Source organism: Coregonus lavaretus, assembly GCF_964263955.1.
Source record: "Coregonus lavaretus genome assembly, chromosome: 10".
Lineage (NCBI taxonomy): Eukaryota > Metazoa > Chordata > Actinopteri > Salmoniformes > Salmonidae > Coregonus > Coregonus lavaretus.
In genome coordinates this window covers 7,123,873-7,137,456 of record NC_139997.1, presented here as the reverse complement: position 1 = coordinate 7,137,456, position 13,584 = coordinate 7,123,873, and the positions used below count along the sequence as shown (strand labels likewise).

Below are 13,584 nucleotides of genomic sequence, written 5' to 3'. Positions count from 1 at the left end.
CAACAGTGACCCGAGTGCGGTAGCTAAACTACAACAGTGACCCGAGTGCGGTAGCTAAACTACAACAGTGACCCGAGTGCGGTAGCTAAGCTACAACAGTGACCCGAGTGCGGTAGCTAAGCTACAACAGTGACCCGAGTGCGGTAGCTAAGCTACAACAGTGACCCGAGTGCGGTAGCTAAACTACAACAGTGACCCGAGTGCGGTAGCTAAGCTACAACAGTGACCCGAGTGCGGTAGCTAAGCTACAACAGTGACCCGAGTGCGGTAGCTAAGCTACAACAGTGACCCGAGTGCGGTAGCTAAGCTACAACAGTGACCCGAGTGCGGTAGCTAAGCTACAACAGTGACCCGAGTGCGGTAGCTAAGCTACAACAGTGACCCGAGTGCGGTAGCTAAGCTACAACAGTGACCCGAGTGCGGTAGCTAAGCTACAACAGTGACCCGAGTGCGGTAGCTAAGCTACAACAGTGACCCGAGTGCGGTAGCTAAGCTACAACAGTGACCCGAGTGCGGTAGCTAAACTACAACAGTGACCCGAGTGCGGTAGCTAAGCTACAACAGTGACCCGAGTGCGGTAGCTAAGCTACAACAGTGACCCGAGTGCGGTAGCTAAGCTACAACAGTGACCCGAGTGCGGTAGCTAAGCTACAACAGTGACCCGAGTGCGGTAGCTAAGCTACAACAGTGACCCGAGTGCGGTAGCTAAGCCATTTGGATATTTATTCTATGGTAGCCTTCCTGTTAAACTGAAACTGTAAAGTAAAGTGAACCGTTAACAGGGCCTGGATGGGTTTTACAGACCGTTTAATCTCTAGATGCCAGTCTAATGCCAAGAGGAAGACTAGAGCTCTCCTCTCTCCCTCCCTCCCTCAGTGTATGTATCACTACCAGTCAGTGGTATAGCAGCCCCACTCTAAGTGAGAAGAACCAGGTGTAAAAATAGAACCCTGTGTGTCTCTGAAAGTGTTAGGCATCCGTGCCGTGTGACATCACAGGCTGTGCAACGGAACTGGAAGAGCGGGGGGACAGGAAGGAGAGGAAAAATGGAGGGGGAGAGAAATAGAGTGGGAGGGATAGAGAGAGCTGGGGAAGACCATAGGGCTCTCTCTGTGACGACCAGTGTCACTTTAGACATGCAGTTATGTCCGGTGCTCGACTTGGGCAGGTGTTCTCCGGGAACTGAGTAACGGCACCTCAAATAGAATATTAACTCAATAGTATTGAGGAGATCCACCTCAATTTAAACAGTAACGGTACCCAAAATGAGTACTGGTGCCTATTTCAGTCGAAATCAAGCACTGGTTATATCACACAGAGACATGGAGATGCTGCTCCATCTGTTAGTGTGGTCCAATTCATCAGAAGGTAATAGTACCACAACCTCGTTTCCTCAGGATGGAACCGGTTCAATAAACACAGTAGAATCCCTGTGGTGGTGGTAGGATGGAATGGATCCCTGTGGTGGTGGTAGGATGGAATGGATCCTGTGGTGGTGGTAGGATGGAATGGATCCTGTGGAGGTTGTAGGATGGAATGGATCCTGTGGAGGTTGTAGGATGGAATGGATCCTGTGGAGGAAGACTGGTGGTAATGCTGAGGCTGTAGGACCATGTTTGTGTCACGACGATCACAAACGTAGAATGTTAGCTGACAATGTCACAAACGTCGACGTGGTAACTGACATTGTCACAAACGATGCGCACGCTTCAATGGGGCAGAAGGCCGTGTGTTGTGATTCTGGATGGCCAGATGGCTAGCAACAATGACAAGAAGCTGCCATGTGGGGAATCCAAGGGGGCTCGTTTCAGCTCGGTTCATCTTATTGATACCATGTCTTGTTTTGAGGTGTTTTGACTGATGTCACGTCTATGCTAATATGGCAAAATAAATGCTAGCTAACCAACAACTGTAATGATATATTTGAGACAACACGTGCTCATTGTGCAAATGTATTTGTTTTCAATAAACATTTGAGTCAGAATTGTTGTTTACATGTTGTCAACAATCTAAGCCAATCCCATCTGTTTTGCCCCATACTGTAGTTGCGCACGCTTCGCTTTTGTTGCTAAACAACCAACCCGTCTATAACAACGAGGACATGTCACACAGAGACATAGAGATGCTCAATCTGTTAGTCACTACATGTGGGCCAATTCATGAGGGGGAGAGCAGCTTATAGGTCACGCAAACCCTTATGGGTTAGCTTAGGTTACCTCGTCCTCCTCTCAACGACACACCACATTCATTCAGAATGCCATGTTTCCTGTCAACTGAACAGGCTTTGTGCAACACAGTCACCAAATAATGGTACTATAACAGGTATTTCTCTCTCTCTCTCTGTCTCTCTCTCTCTCTCTCTCTCTCTCTCTCTGTCTCTGTCTGTCTCTCTGTCTGTCTCTCTCTCTCTCTCTCTCTCTCTCTCTCTCTCTCTCTCTCTCTCTCTCTCTCTCTCTCTCTCTCTCTCTCTCTCTCTCTCTCTCTCTCTCTCTCTCTCTCTCTCTCTCTCTCTCTCTCTCTCTCTCTCTCTCTCTCTCTCTCTCTCTCTCTCTCTCTCTCTCTCTCTCACAGGGACATCACTTACAGTATCCTGTTTGAGGCTGTGACTACCATGCTGGTGTTACTGTCCTACCAGCTCTTCCACAAGGAGATGCTGAGAGACGGACTAATTTACCAGTACCTGATCAAGGGACGATGGTGAGTGGATACGTGGATCTACACACACACATACACAGATCCTGTGAGACAAACTCATTTATCAGTACCTGATGAAGGGACGATTAGAGTGTGGAGACATTTGAAAGAAATCGAATACAATTTGAACCCAGGTCTGCTAGATACCTAAACAGATATGGGTGGTGTGGCTGTAGTCTCCCCATTTACTCTTATTTAGCACAATGACACAATCACATGACCTAAAAGTAACCTAGACTCCTGACAAGGGAGTATCCACAATAACACAATCACCTGAACCTAACTAAGGAACTTTAGCAAGTCTTCATGAGTCCTTGGAAATTAGATTCAGATTCAGGGTTCCGGAGTAACATTCTCGGGTTCCTGGTAATGTTCTCAGCTCTCACTTTCTGTGAAAAGTGGCCCAGCCAAGATGTCTGTCTGTCTCGGGCACTAAGCAGAGAGCCAGTCATCTCCCTGGTGGTTCTACAGGGGTGCTTCCCAAATGGCACTCTATAACCTATTTAGTGCGCCGTTTTTGACCAGGGCCCATTGTGGGGCTCTGGTCAAAAGTAGTGCATTACATAGACAACAGGGTGCCATTTGGGGCACAGAAGTGGTCTGGCCCTAACCCGTCTGGTAGTGGGTAACCAAGGGTGAAGAGGAGGCAGAACACATAGTGATTGTGTCTGTGGCGTAAGGATACGGGGGAGGACGGGCAGGGGTAGTGCTCCGGTCAGTGTTGTGTCAAAGGTTCAGGGTTACAGAGTTCCTGCCTGGCCTGGCTGCCGCCATGCCCGAGTGTTGTTTTGTTGCGAGAGCACGGTGTTCGTACACACTCACAAAGAGACGCACATACACACAGAGCAAAGTACACACACACACACAGTGCGACCCTGTCTGGGGTCCAGTGGGAGCCTGGCCAGGGCACACAGGAAGCCTCGGACTAAAAACAGCGGCCACAAAAACACACAAGCTGTTTCTCTAAGCCGTCCACTTCTCTCTGTCTCACTCACACACACACACACACACTCACCAGCCTCTCACAATAGAGTTTGTGTTTCTCTCCTCACATTTTAAACACAACAAACGTAAGCCCACTGCTGCTTTTCTTGGGCCGTTTTCCCGTATCTGTCCAAGCTATTTTCATGTTTTAACGTTGGTTTCCCACAAAAACATCCAAAAACAGTAAACTCCTATTATCATTAACACAGAAAGGCCAGTCATCCTGTCTCCCTTTTTGTCTTTAACATATTTCATTATTTCAACATCGGTCTTGAGATTATAAGAACAACTCTCCTCTTGTTCACTGTTTCTTCAGATATGTGTTATTATGAAACAGTTACAGCATATGATAACAACCGTTCATGGTGGACGTCGTGCCCATCTACTGCCAGCAGATCTGTGTTTTCTGTTGCTGTGCCGGCCTTTGTGTTACAGACTGTGGTCCTGTTGTCTTTGCCGGTGTGTCCCTGACCAGTGGGTTAGTGAAGACCCTGCTGTATAACTTCATCAGACCTGTTCTGTCTTACTTTCTGTCCCTGACCTCCTTGTCTCTGTCTCTGTTCTGCCAGTGTGTCCCTGACCAGTGGGTTAGTGAAGACCCTGCTGTATAACTTCATCAGACAGGAGAAGTGTCCACCTCCCGCCACACACATCTTTGAGCAGCGGTCAGACGGCGGAGGCCTGCTCTACGGCCTTGCCTCGGGGGTAGCGAGTAAGTACGAGAAGGAGCACACTAGGGTTGGGTGGTATCCAGATACATACACCCAGATACGGTATAACCGGCATTGCACACAAGGGGGCGCTATTTCTTTACAAACGTGAATCTTTTTTTAAATAATATGCTAACAAATGCTAACAAAGTACTAGAGAATTCCCATAGCGGACGCTAGCTAAATGCTAACATGCGCAAGCGAACATAAACTAATTGCAAGGACAGACACCCCAGCTCATAAAGTTATACAACTGTTTTGCTGCACACACAAAACAAATATTAGACAGCAGGGATGTTGATCAAGGAGGGGATTGATTGTTTCCGCTGGAACCAAGAAACGTGATCTTGCCAGCTAGTCACAAAGCAAGTTAGCAAACCAAATGCATCGCTGGATCCCTGAGCTGGAGATAATTTATTTGGCACGTCTTGGATAGTTAACTTATAGTTGTAAGGTAGTTAGCTGGCAAACATTAGTAGTGAATTTCAAGTGTAACTTGATCACCTCTCTTGAGCAGCACAACAGTAGATTGTCATGTCAGGAAAGCTTTCATTTAGTAAACAAAGCATACCATGTGACTGTCTCGATCAGCTGCTGTGGGGAACGGCTTCATAATGAAAAAAATTATGCAACCCGCGAACTGAAGAACTCTTTATTTATTAACCTAGTGCACAAGTTGACTGCAGGTATTTATTTCTAAAGAACAAATAAAATCAAAATATTTTTGTTGTTGCTATTTGACGGTATTGAAAATCATACCGTTGGTATTTCAAAATACCCTGGTATGCCGCCCAAGCCTAGCATACACGCACACACACACACACACACACACACACACACACACACACACACACACACACACACACACACACACACACACACACACACACACACACACACTGATATATGTTGTGAGGTTGTGTTATTTTGGGCTGTAGCTGTACTGTAAGTACAGGGTTGATCTGCGATGAAATGACATCACCTCCCAAATTGTCTGACTTTATACTCTGCCTCGTCACACAAATCACAGGATTGGTTTACATCCCTTCATTTGAACGTTGAAATGTAATTGTACTGATGTAAGCCAAGACTCTCTCAGACATTAGTAGTGGAGTCAGAAAGACTCTCTCAGACATGAGTAGTGGAGTCAGAGGACAGCGCCAGATAGACTTTACTAGATCTCTCTCTCTCTCTCTCTCCATCATCCAGCGAGCTAGGATGCATTTCAGGTTAATGAGCAGCTCTGAGACGCCGTGTTGCCTGTTGTCTTTCCTCATTGTCAGACCAAGACAGTAATGTTAGACTTCTTGTCTGTCTAGATCTTTTATCAATGTCTGTAATGACTGTGGTGGTGTGATGTCTTTGTTTTTGAATTGGGTCTTTGCAGTTAGTTAGTAGAGACCTCGCTCTGTGATACCAGGCCTCCCGTCCCAAATAGCATCTTATTCCCTATATAGTGCACTACTTTTGATCAGGGACCATAGGGTTCTGATCAAAAGTAGTAGTGCACTACATAGGGAATAGGGTGCTATTTGGGACGCAGCAGGCCAGTTGTTTTAATGGGAAGTAGTGAAGTACTATAGCAGAGTAAACCGTTGATTCATGGTCCCTTAGAGTCAGACCACTGCCTGTAGTGATTGAACTGTGGGAATCTCTCAGTGCCAGGGATGTGGCTGGTTAGGTCTCTGACACACACAGACACAAAAACATATTCATGGACACGCGCGCGCACACAAAACTACAAGACATTCTCTACCTCTAATGGCTGGAGTGGAGCCTGAGATAAAAATATAAACCGTTATAATAAATGTTTTGCTAGCCTGGCCAGGGAAACCAGGAAGCCCGCTGACCCCAGACCCAGCTCTCTCTCTCTCTGCCTGGAAGTGAATGCTAGTGTACTGAAAAGCGTACTGACATTTACTCCTGGGGTGCTGACCTGTTGAACCCTCTACAACCACTGTGATTATTATTTGACCCTGCTGGTCATCTATGAACGTTTGAACATCTTGAAGAATGATCTGGGCTTAATGGCCATGTACTCTTATAATCTCCACCTGGCACAGCCAGAAGAGGACTGGCCACCCCTCAGAGCCTGGTTCCTCTCTAGGTTTCTTCCTAGGTTCCTGCCTTCTAGGGAGTTTTTCCTAGCCACCGTGCTTCTACATCTGCATTGCTTGCTGTTTGGGGTTTTAGGCTCGGTTTCTGTAAAAGCACTTTGTGACAACTGCTGATGTAAAAAGGGCTTAATAAAATACATTTGATTGATTGATGGATTGGAGAGACTTTGGCCAAAAGGAAGAAATGGATTTAACATTTTCTTTGTAGTGTTACAGTGGGGAAAAAAAGTATTTAGTCAGCTACCAATTGTGCAAGTTCTCCCACTTAAAAAGATGAGAGAGGCCTGTAATTTGCATCATAGGTACATGTCAACTATGACAGACAAAATGAGGAAAAAAAATCCAGAAAATCACATTGTAGGATTTTTAATGAATTTATTTGCAAATTATGGTGGAAAATAAGTATTTGGTCAATAACAAAAGTTTCTCAATACTTTGTTATATACCCTTCGTTGGCAATGACACATGTCAAACGTTTTCTGTAAGTCTTCACAAGGTTTTCACACACTGTTGCTGGTATTTTGGCCCATTCCTCCATGCAGATCTCCTCTAGAGCAGTGATGTTTTGGGGCTGTCGCTGGGCAACACAGACTTTCAACTCCCTCCAAAGATTTTCTATGGGGTTGAGATCTGGAGACTGGCTAAGCCACTCCAGGACCTTGAAATGCTTCTTACGAAGCCACTCCTTCGTTGCCCGGGCGGTGTGTTTGGGATCATTGTCATGCTGAAAGACCCAGCCATGTTTCATCTTCAATGCCCTTGCTGATGGAAGGAGGTTTTCACTCAAAATCTCACGATACATGGCCCCATTCATTCTTTCCTTTACACGGATCAGTCGTCCTGGTCCCATTGCAGAAAAACAGCCCCAAAGCATGATGTTTCCACCCCCATGCTTCACAGTAGGTATGGTGTTCTTTGGATGCAACTCATCATTCTTTGTCCTCCAAACACGACAAGTTGAGTTTTTACCAAAAAGTTATATTTTGGTTTCATCTGACCATATGACATTCTCCCAATCCTCTTCTGGATCATCCAAATGCACTCTAGCAAACTTCAGATGGGCCTGGACATGTACTGGCTTAAGCAGGGGGACACATCTAGCACTGCAGGATTTGAGTCCCTGGCGGCGTAGTGTTTTACTGATGGTAGGCTTTGTTACTTTGGTCCCAGCTCTCTGCAGGTCATTCACTAGGTTCCCCCGTGTGGTTCTGGGATTTTTGCTCACCGTTCTTGTGATCATTTTGACCCCACGGGGTGAGATCTTGCGTGGAGCCCCAGATCGAGGGAGATTATCAGTGGTCTTGTATGTCTTCCATTTCCTAATAATTGCTCCCACAGTTGATTTCTTCAAACCAAGCTGCTTACCTATTGCAGATTCAGTCTTCCCAGCCTGGTGCAGGTCTACAATTTTGTTTCTGGTGTCCTTTGACAGCTCTTTGGTCTTGGCCATAGTGGAGTTTGGAGTGTGACTGTTTGAGGATGTGGACAGGTGTATTTTATACCGATAACAAGTTCAAACAGGTGCCATTAATACAGGTAACGAGTGGCGGACAGAGGAGCCTCTTAAAGAAGAAGTTACAGGTCTGTGAGAGCCAGAAATCTTGCTTGTTTGTAGGTGACCAAATACTTATTTTCCACCATAATTTGCAAATAAATTCATAAAAAATCCTACAATGTGATTTTCTGGATTTTTTTTTCTAATTTTGTCTGTCATAATTGACGTGTACCTATGATGAGAATTACAGGCCTCTCTCATCTTTTTAAGTGGGAGAACTTGCACAATTGGTGGCTGACTAAATACTTTTTTTCCCCACTGTATGTGGCAGTGAGTGCTGAGCAGCCATTTCACTCCAATGCCCGGGGTGAGCAACAAAGTTAGAGTGGATGTTTTTTTACTCTCTTCATCGTTCCAATCTTCCTTTTCTGCATTGCCCTTGTCTGTCTCTCTTCACACCAGGCCCTTCACAGATCACTAGAGGCTGCTGGTTAGGGTTCAGCACGAGTTCAGACCAGTCCGTCTTGTTGATTTGCAGCGGTGAAGGCTCCTCAGGCCTGTGTGTCTGTCTGTGTGTTTGTGGAGTCCTCCTTGAGATTGCCCCATAATGTCTTCCATTCACAGTACCAAAGAGAGCTGAGCCCTCACAGATAGAGAGAGAAAGGAATTGCTATGTCCTACCAGACAGACACTGTAGCATTGGCCAGACTAGACAGGTGCCTTACTGTGGTAGTCTCTTCATGACTTACTTCCTCTGTCTGCTTTGTTTAGGATTCTTCCACATCCTCTCTCATTCTAGAATGGCAGCTAGCTAAATCCGTTTACTGTCTGTCTGCATGCCATGGCTGCAGCTAACTACAGTCTAAAATGCACCCTGGTTGTAAATCACGACTTTAGTACCCTACTCACACTGATGTCTTTATGTAGGACAACGAGCCTGTTCTGTCTGACAGCCAAGCGGAAGAATGAATGGTATTTGTACGGCAGAGGACAGCCTATAGTCCTCTGGACAATCAGAAGGGATGTGGAGGTGGTACCATGGGAGACTGGGCTGTTTACAGTGTTGTGTTGTGGTTATTATTTAGGGTCCGATTTGGCCTCTGATCAGACGGTTTGTATTGGCATGTTGGGCTCTCCTGCCTCCCCTGCGCCTCCTGCTCTTCCTGGCTACGCACACACACACACACACACACACACACACACACACACACACACACACACACACACACACACACTCCTGCACCGGGGATCAGCTAGCGAAGGGGCCAGTTGGAACGCTCCTCATCAGACGAGATGGAACCGCTACTCAGAGCTCTGTGGAAGACTGGGAGAAGAGCGGGAGGGAGAAAATAAATATATAGATAGTGAGTGAGTGAGACAGGGAATGGCTGTTTTCTTCTCCCATAATGTATTTTTCATCCAAGAGGTCCATCAGCATGAAATTGTCATATTTTCCTGGTGTGGTGCTCTATTTTCGAATGTTTCCTGTGCTTTTTTAGAACTGTTGAATTCTTCCATGCACTTTGTGTACATGAAAGATCCCATTTCAGAATGACGTAAAGAAACAGCAAATCGTGACAGGCAAAATCAAGCAAAGGGAAATTATATAAATGTAGTGCTTAGAACATTGTGATCATAAGGATGTAACGATGGTCTTATTTATCTCTGTCAGTCTGACACAGGGCATGGCACAGGCCAAGAGAGGGATGAAACCAACTACAGGGAAATATATTAAAGAACGAGATGAGATACAGCCATGGGTCAATCAAACAGGAGAACGATGGGGAACGGCCACGTACAGACACAGTGGGCGTAGCTTTGCTATTGAGAGAGGCCGTCGTAGGCAGACCTGGCTCTTGAGAAGACAGGCTATGTGAACACTGCCCACAAAATGAGGTGGAAACTGAGCTGCACTTCTTAACCTCCTGCCAAATGTATGACCATATTTCCCTTAGATTACAGACCCACAAAGAATTGGAAAACAAATCCAATTTTAATCAATTCACATATCTATTAGGTGAAATACCACAGTGTGCCATCACAGCAGCAATATTTGTGACCTGTTGCCATGAGAAAAGGCAACCAGTGAAGCACAAACAACATTGTAAATACAACCGAACAGTGGGAGGCCTGATTACCAACAACAACGAGACAGCCTACAGGGAGGAGGTGAGGGCCCTGGCAGGGTGGTGCCAGGAAAATAACCTCTCTCAACATCAACAAAATGAAAGAGCTGATCGTGGACAGCAGAGAGAGCACGCCCCCATCCACATCGAGGCCGCAGTGGAGAGGGTGAAACGCTTCAAGTTCCTCGGCGTGCACATCACTGACAGCCTGAAATGGTCCACCCACACAGGAGGCTGAAGAAATTCGGCTTGGCCCCTAAGACCCTCATAAACTTCTACAGATGCACCATCGAGAGCATCCTGTCGGGCTGTATCACCGCCTGGTATAGCAATTGCGCCGTCCGCAACCTCAGGGCTCTCCAGAGGGTGGTGCAGGCAGCCCAACGCATCACCGGGGGCAAACTGCCTGACCTCCAGGACATCTACAGCACCCGGTGTCACAGGAAGGCCAAGAAGATCATCAAGGACCTCAGCCACCCGAGCCACGGCCTGCTACCATCTAGAAGGCAGAGACAGCACAGGTGCATCAAAGCTGGGACTGAGTGACACCTATCTCCAGGCCTTCAGACTGTGAAATAGTCACTACTAGCCGGCTTCCACCCAGTACCCAGCCCTGAACTTAGTCACTGTTACTAGCCGGCTACCACCCGGTACTCTACCCTGCATCTTAGAGACTTCTGCCCTATATATATAGTCATTGATCACTGGTCACTTTAATAATGTTTGAATACTGTTTAACCCACTTCATATGTATATACTGTATTCTAATCAAGGCTCATTCTATATAACTACTGCTGTACACACCTTTTCTATTCATATACTGTCCATACTGTCTATACACACCATTATTATATATATATATATATATATATATATATATATATATATATATATATATATATATATATATATATATATATACTGAACAAAAATATAAATGCAACATGTTGGTCTGTTTCATGAGCTGAAATAAAAGATCCCGGAAATGTTTCATACGCACAAAAAGCTTATTTCTCTCAAAATGTTGTGCACTAATTTGTTTACATCCCTGTTAGTGAGCATTTCTCCTTTGCCAAGATAATCCACCCACCTGACTGGTGTGGCATATCAAGAAGCTGATTAAACAGCATGATCATTACACAGGTGCACTTTGTGCTGGGGACAATAAAAGGCCACTCTAAAATGTCCAGTTTTGTCACACAATGCCACAGATGTCTCAAGTTTTGAGGGAGTGTGCAATTGGCATGCTGACTGCATGGATGTCCACCAGAGCTGTTGGCAGAGAATTTAATGATCATATCGCTACCATAAGCCGCCTCCAACGTCGTTTTAGAGAATTTGGCAGTACGTCCAACCAGCCTCACAACCGCAGACCACGTGTTATAACGCCAGCCCAGGACCTCCACATCCGGCTTCTTCACCTGCTGGATCGTCTGAGACCAGCCACCTGGACAGCTGATGAAACTGAGGAGAATTTATGTCTGTAATAAAGCCCTTTTGTGGGGGAAAACTCATTCTGATTGGCTGGGCCTGGCTCCCAAGTGGGCTTCCCTGCCCAGTCATGTGAAATCCATAGATTAGGGCTTAATTCATAATTTCCTTATTAACTGTAACCCAGTAAAATCGTTAATGCTGAGTATACCAAATTTTAAGAACCCCCCCCCCCCCCGTTTGCCCTCAGAACAGCCTCAATTTGTCAGGTCATGGACTCTACAAGGTGCCGAAAGCGTTCCACAGGAATGCTGGCCCATGTTGACTCCAATGATTCCCGCAGTTGTGTCAAGTTGGCTGGATGTTCTTTGGGTGGTGGATCATTCTTGATACATCCAGGAAACTGTTGAGCGTGAAAAACCCAGAAGTGTTGCAGTTCTTGACACAAACTGGTGCGGCTGGCATCTACTACCATACCCCGTTCAAAGGCACTTAAATATTTTGTCTTGCCCATTCACCCTCTGAATGGCACACACACAATCCATGTCTCAATTGTCTCATGGCTTAAAAATATTTCTTTAACCTGTCTCCTCCGCTTCACCTACACGGATTTTGAAGTGAATTTAACAGGTGACATCAATAAGGATTCACCTGGTCAGTCTGTCATGGGGAAATAGAGCACCACACCAGGAAAATGTGACAATTTCATGCTCATGGACCTCTTGGATGAAAAATACATTATGGGAGAAGAAAACAGCCATTCCCTGTCTTAATGTTTTGAACACTCAGAGAATTGTGTCCAGTAAAGCCCTTTGAGTTGAATTGAGAGAGGGAGAGGGAGAGCGAGGCAGTGAGAGGCTGTCTGAATGGAAAACAGGAGAAAGAGGGGCCTTGCCCTTTATGGACACGGAGGGAGAGAGAGTCTGTGTCTGACTGGATCGGCGGTCAGCGGTTTCACATAGATAAGTGTTCTTTGTTTGTGGCAGACGCCTATCAGCGGGCCATCAGAAGCCAGACTGTCTCTGTCTCTGACTACTGTGTGTGTGTGTTGGTGTGTGGTTCTGTCTGTGGTTCTGTGTGTGCCTACGTGTGGCTACTGTCTGACTGTTATCAGAGGCCAGAGTTATGCCCTGTCATCTCTGTAAGCCCCCAGAGCCTCAGTGTCTGCTACTGCCTCGTCTCCTCCCTCACACCCCCACCCACACTGATAGATAGACGCCATATAGGATGTAGTCATGACAGTCACGTGGACAGACCGTCGCCTCTCCCCTTACTTAGATGACTGGAGCACAGACTGGTAACTGCCTGGTGTGTCCACAATGGAACAAAGTGTGTAATGTGACGGACAGAACTAACATGCCCTGCAGGCCTGGACGGACGGACGGACAGAGAGACAGACAGACAGAGAGACAGACAGAGAGACAGACAGAGAGACAGAGAGAGAGACAGAGAGAGAGACAGAGAGAGAGACAGAGAGAGAGACAGAGAGACAGACAGACAGGGGTTGGTCAAGGCTCCCTTTTTCCCCCAGTTTGAAGCATTCTTTCCCCCAGCATGATAGTATGATCCTGTTTCACATGCCATCACAGGACTGTGTGCGTGTGTCTTACTCATAGCCCCGTGCCTGTATGATCTTTAGTTGGGCATTCCCAGGAGATGTCTGTCAGCCAGTCACTTAGCCTGCTACAGTCAGTCAGGCTGTGTCTGTAGGCAGGGCTGCAGCCAACATATGAATCTCTATTAATCAAACCAGTTTTATATCAGCCCTCTTATTTGTCTCCATGGAAAGAAGAGAGCTTTGAAGCCATCCAACCAACTGGATTGTAATTTCCTGTTTACTGGATTACTGTAGCCTACATAATGTTCCAATGCTCTGTGAGAAATTACAATCTAAGATGATTCCATCCAGACATCATCGGACTGAGACAGTTGGCTTAGAGGGCATTCCAAATGGCACCCTATTTCCTATGGCCCTGGTCCAAAGTAGTTCACCGTATAGGGAATAAGGTTCCATTTGGGATTCAACA

General features: G+C 46.2%; 1 protein-coding gene across 2 annotated transcripts in view; it reads left to right on the top strand.

Annotated features, from left to right (window-relative positions):
- Positions 1–13,584, top strand: part of LOC311136623 (dymeclin-like) — a 142,527-nt gene that overhangs the window by 25,128 nt on the left and 103,815 nt on the right. For both annotated transcript variants that reach the window (XM_084170812.1, XM_084170813.1), the window contains exons 7-8: positions 2,572–2,697; positions 4,248–4,390. In XM_084170812.1, the coding sequence (XP_084026938.1) occupies positions 2,572–2,697; positions 4,248–4,390 (269 nt within the window). The remainder of the gene's footprint in view (positions 1–2,571; positions 2,698–4,247; positions 4,391–13,584) is intronic.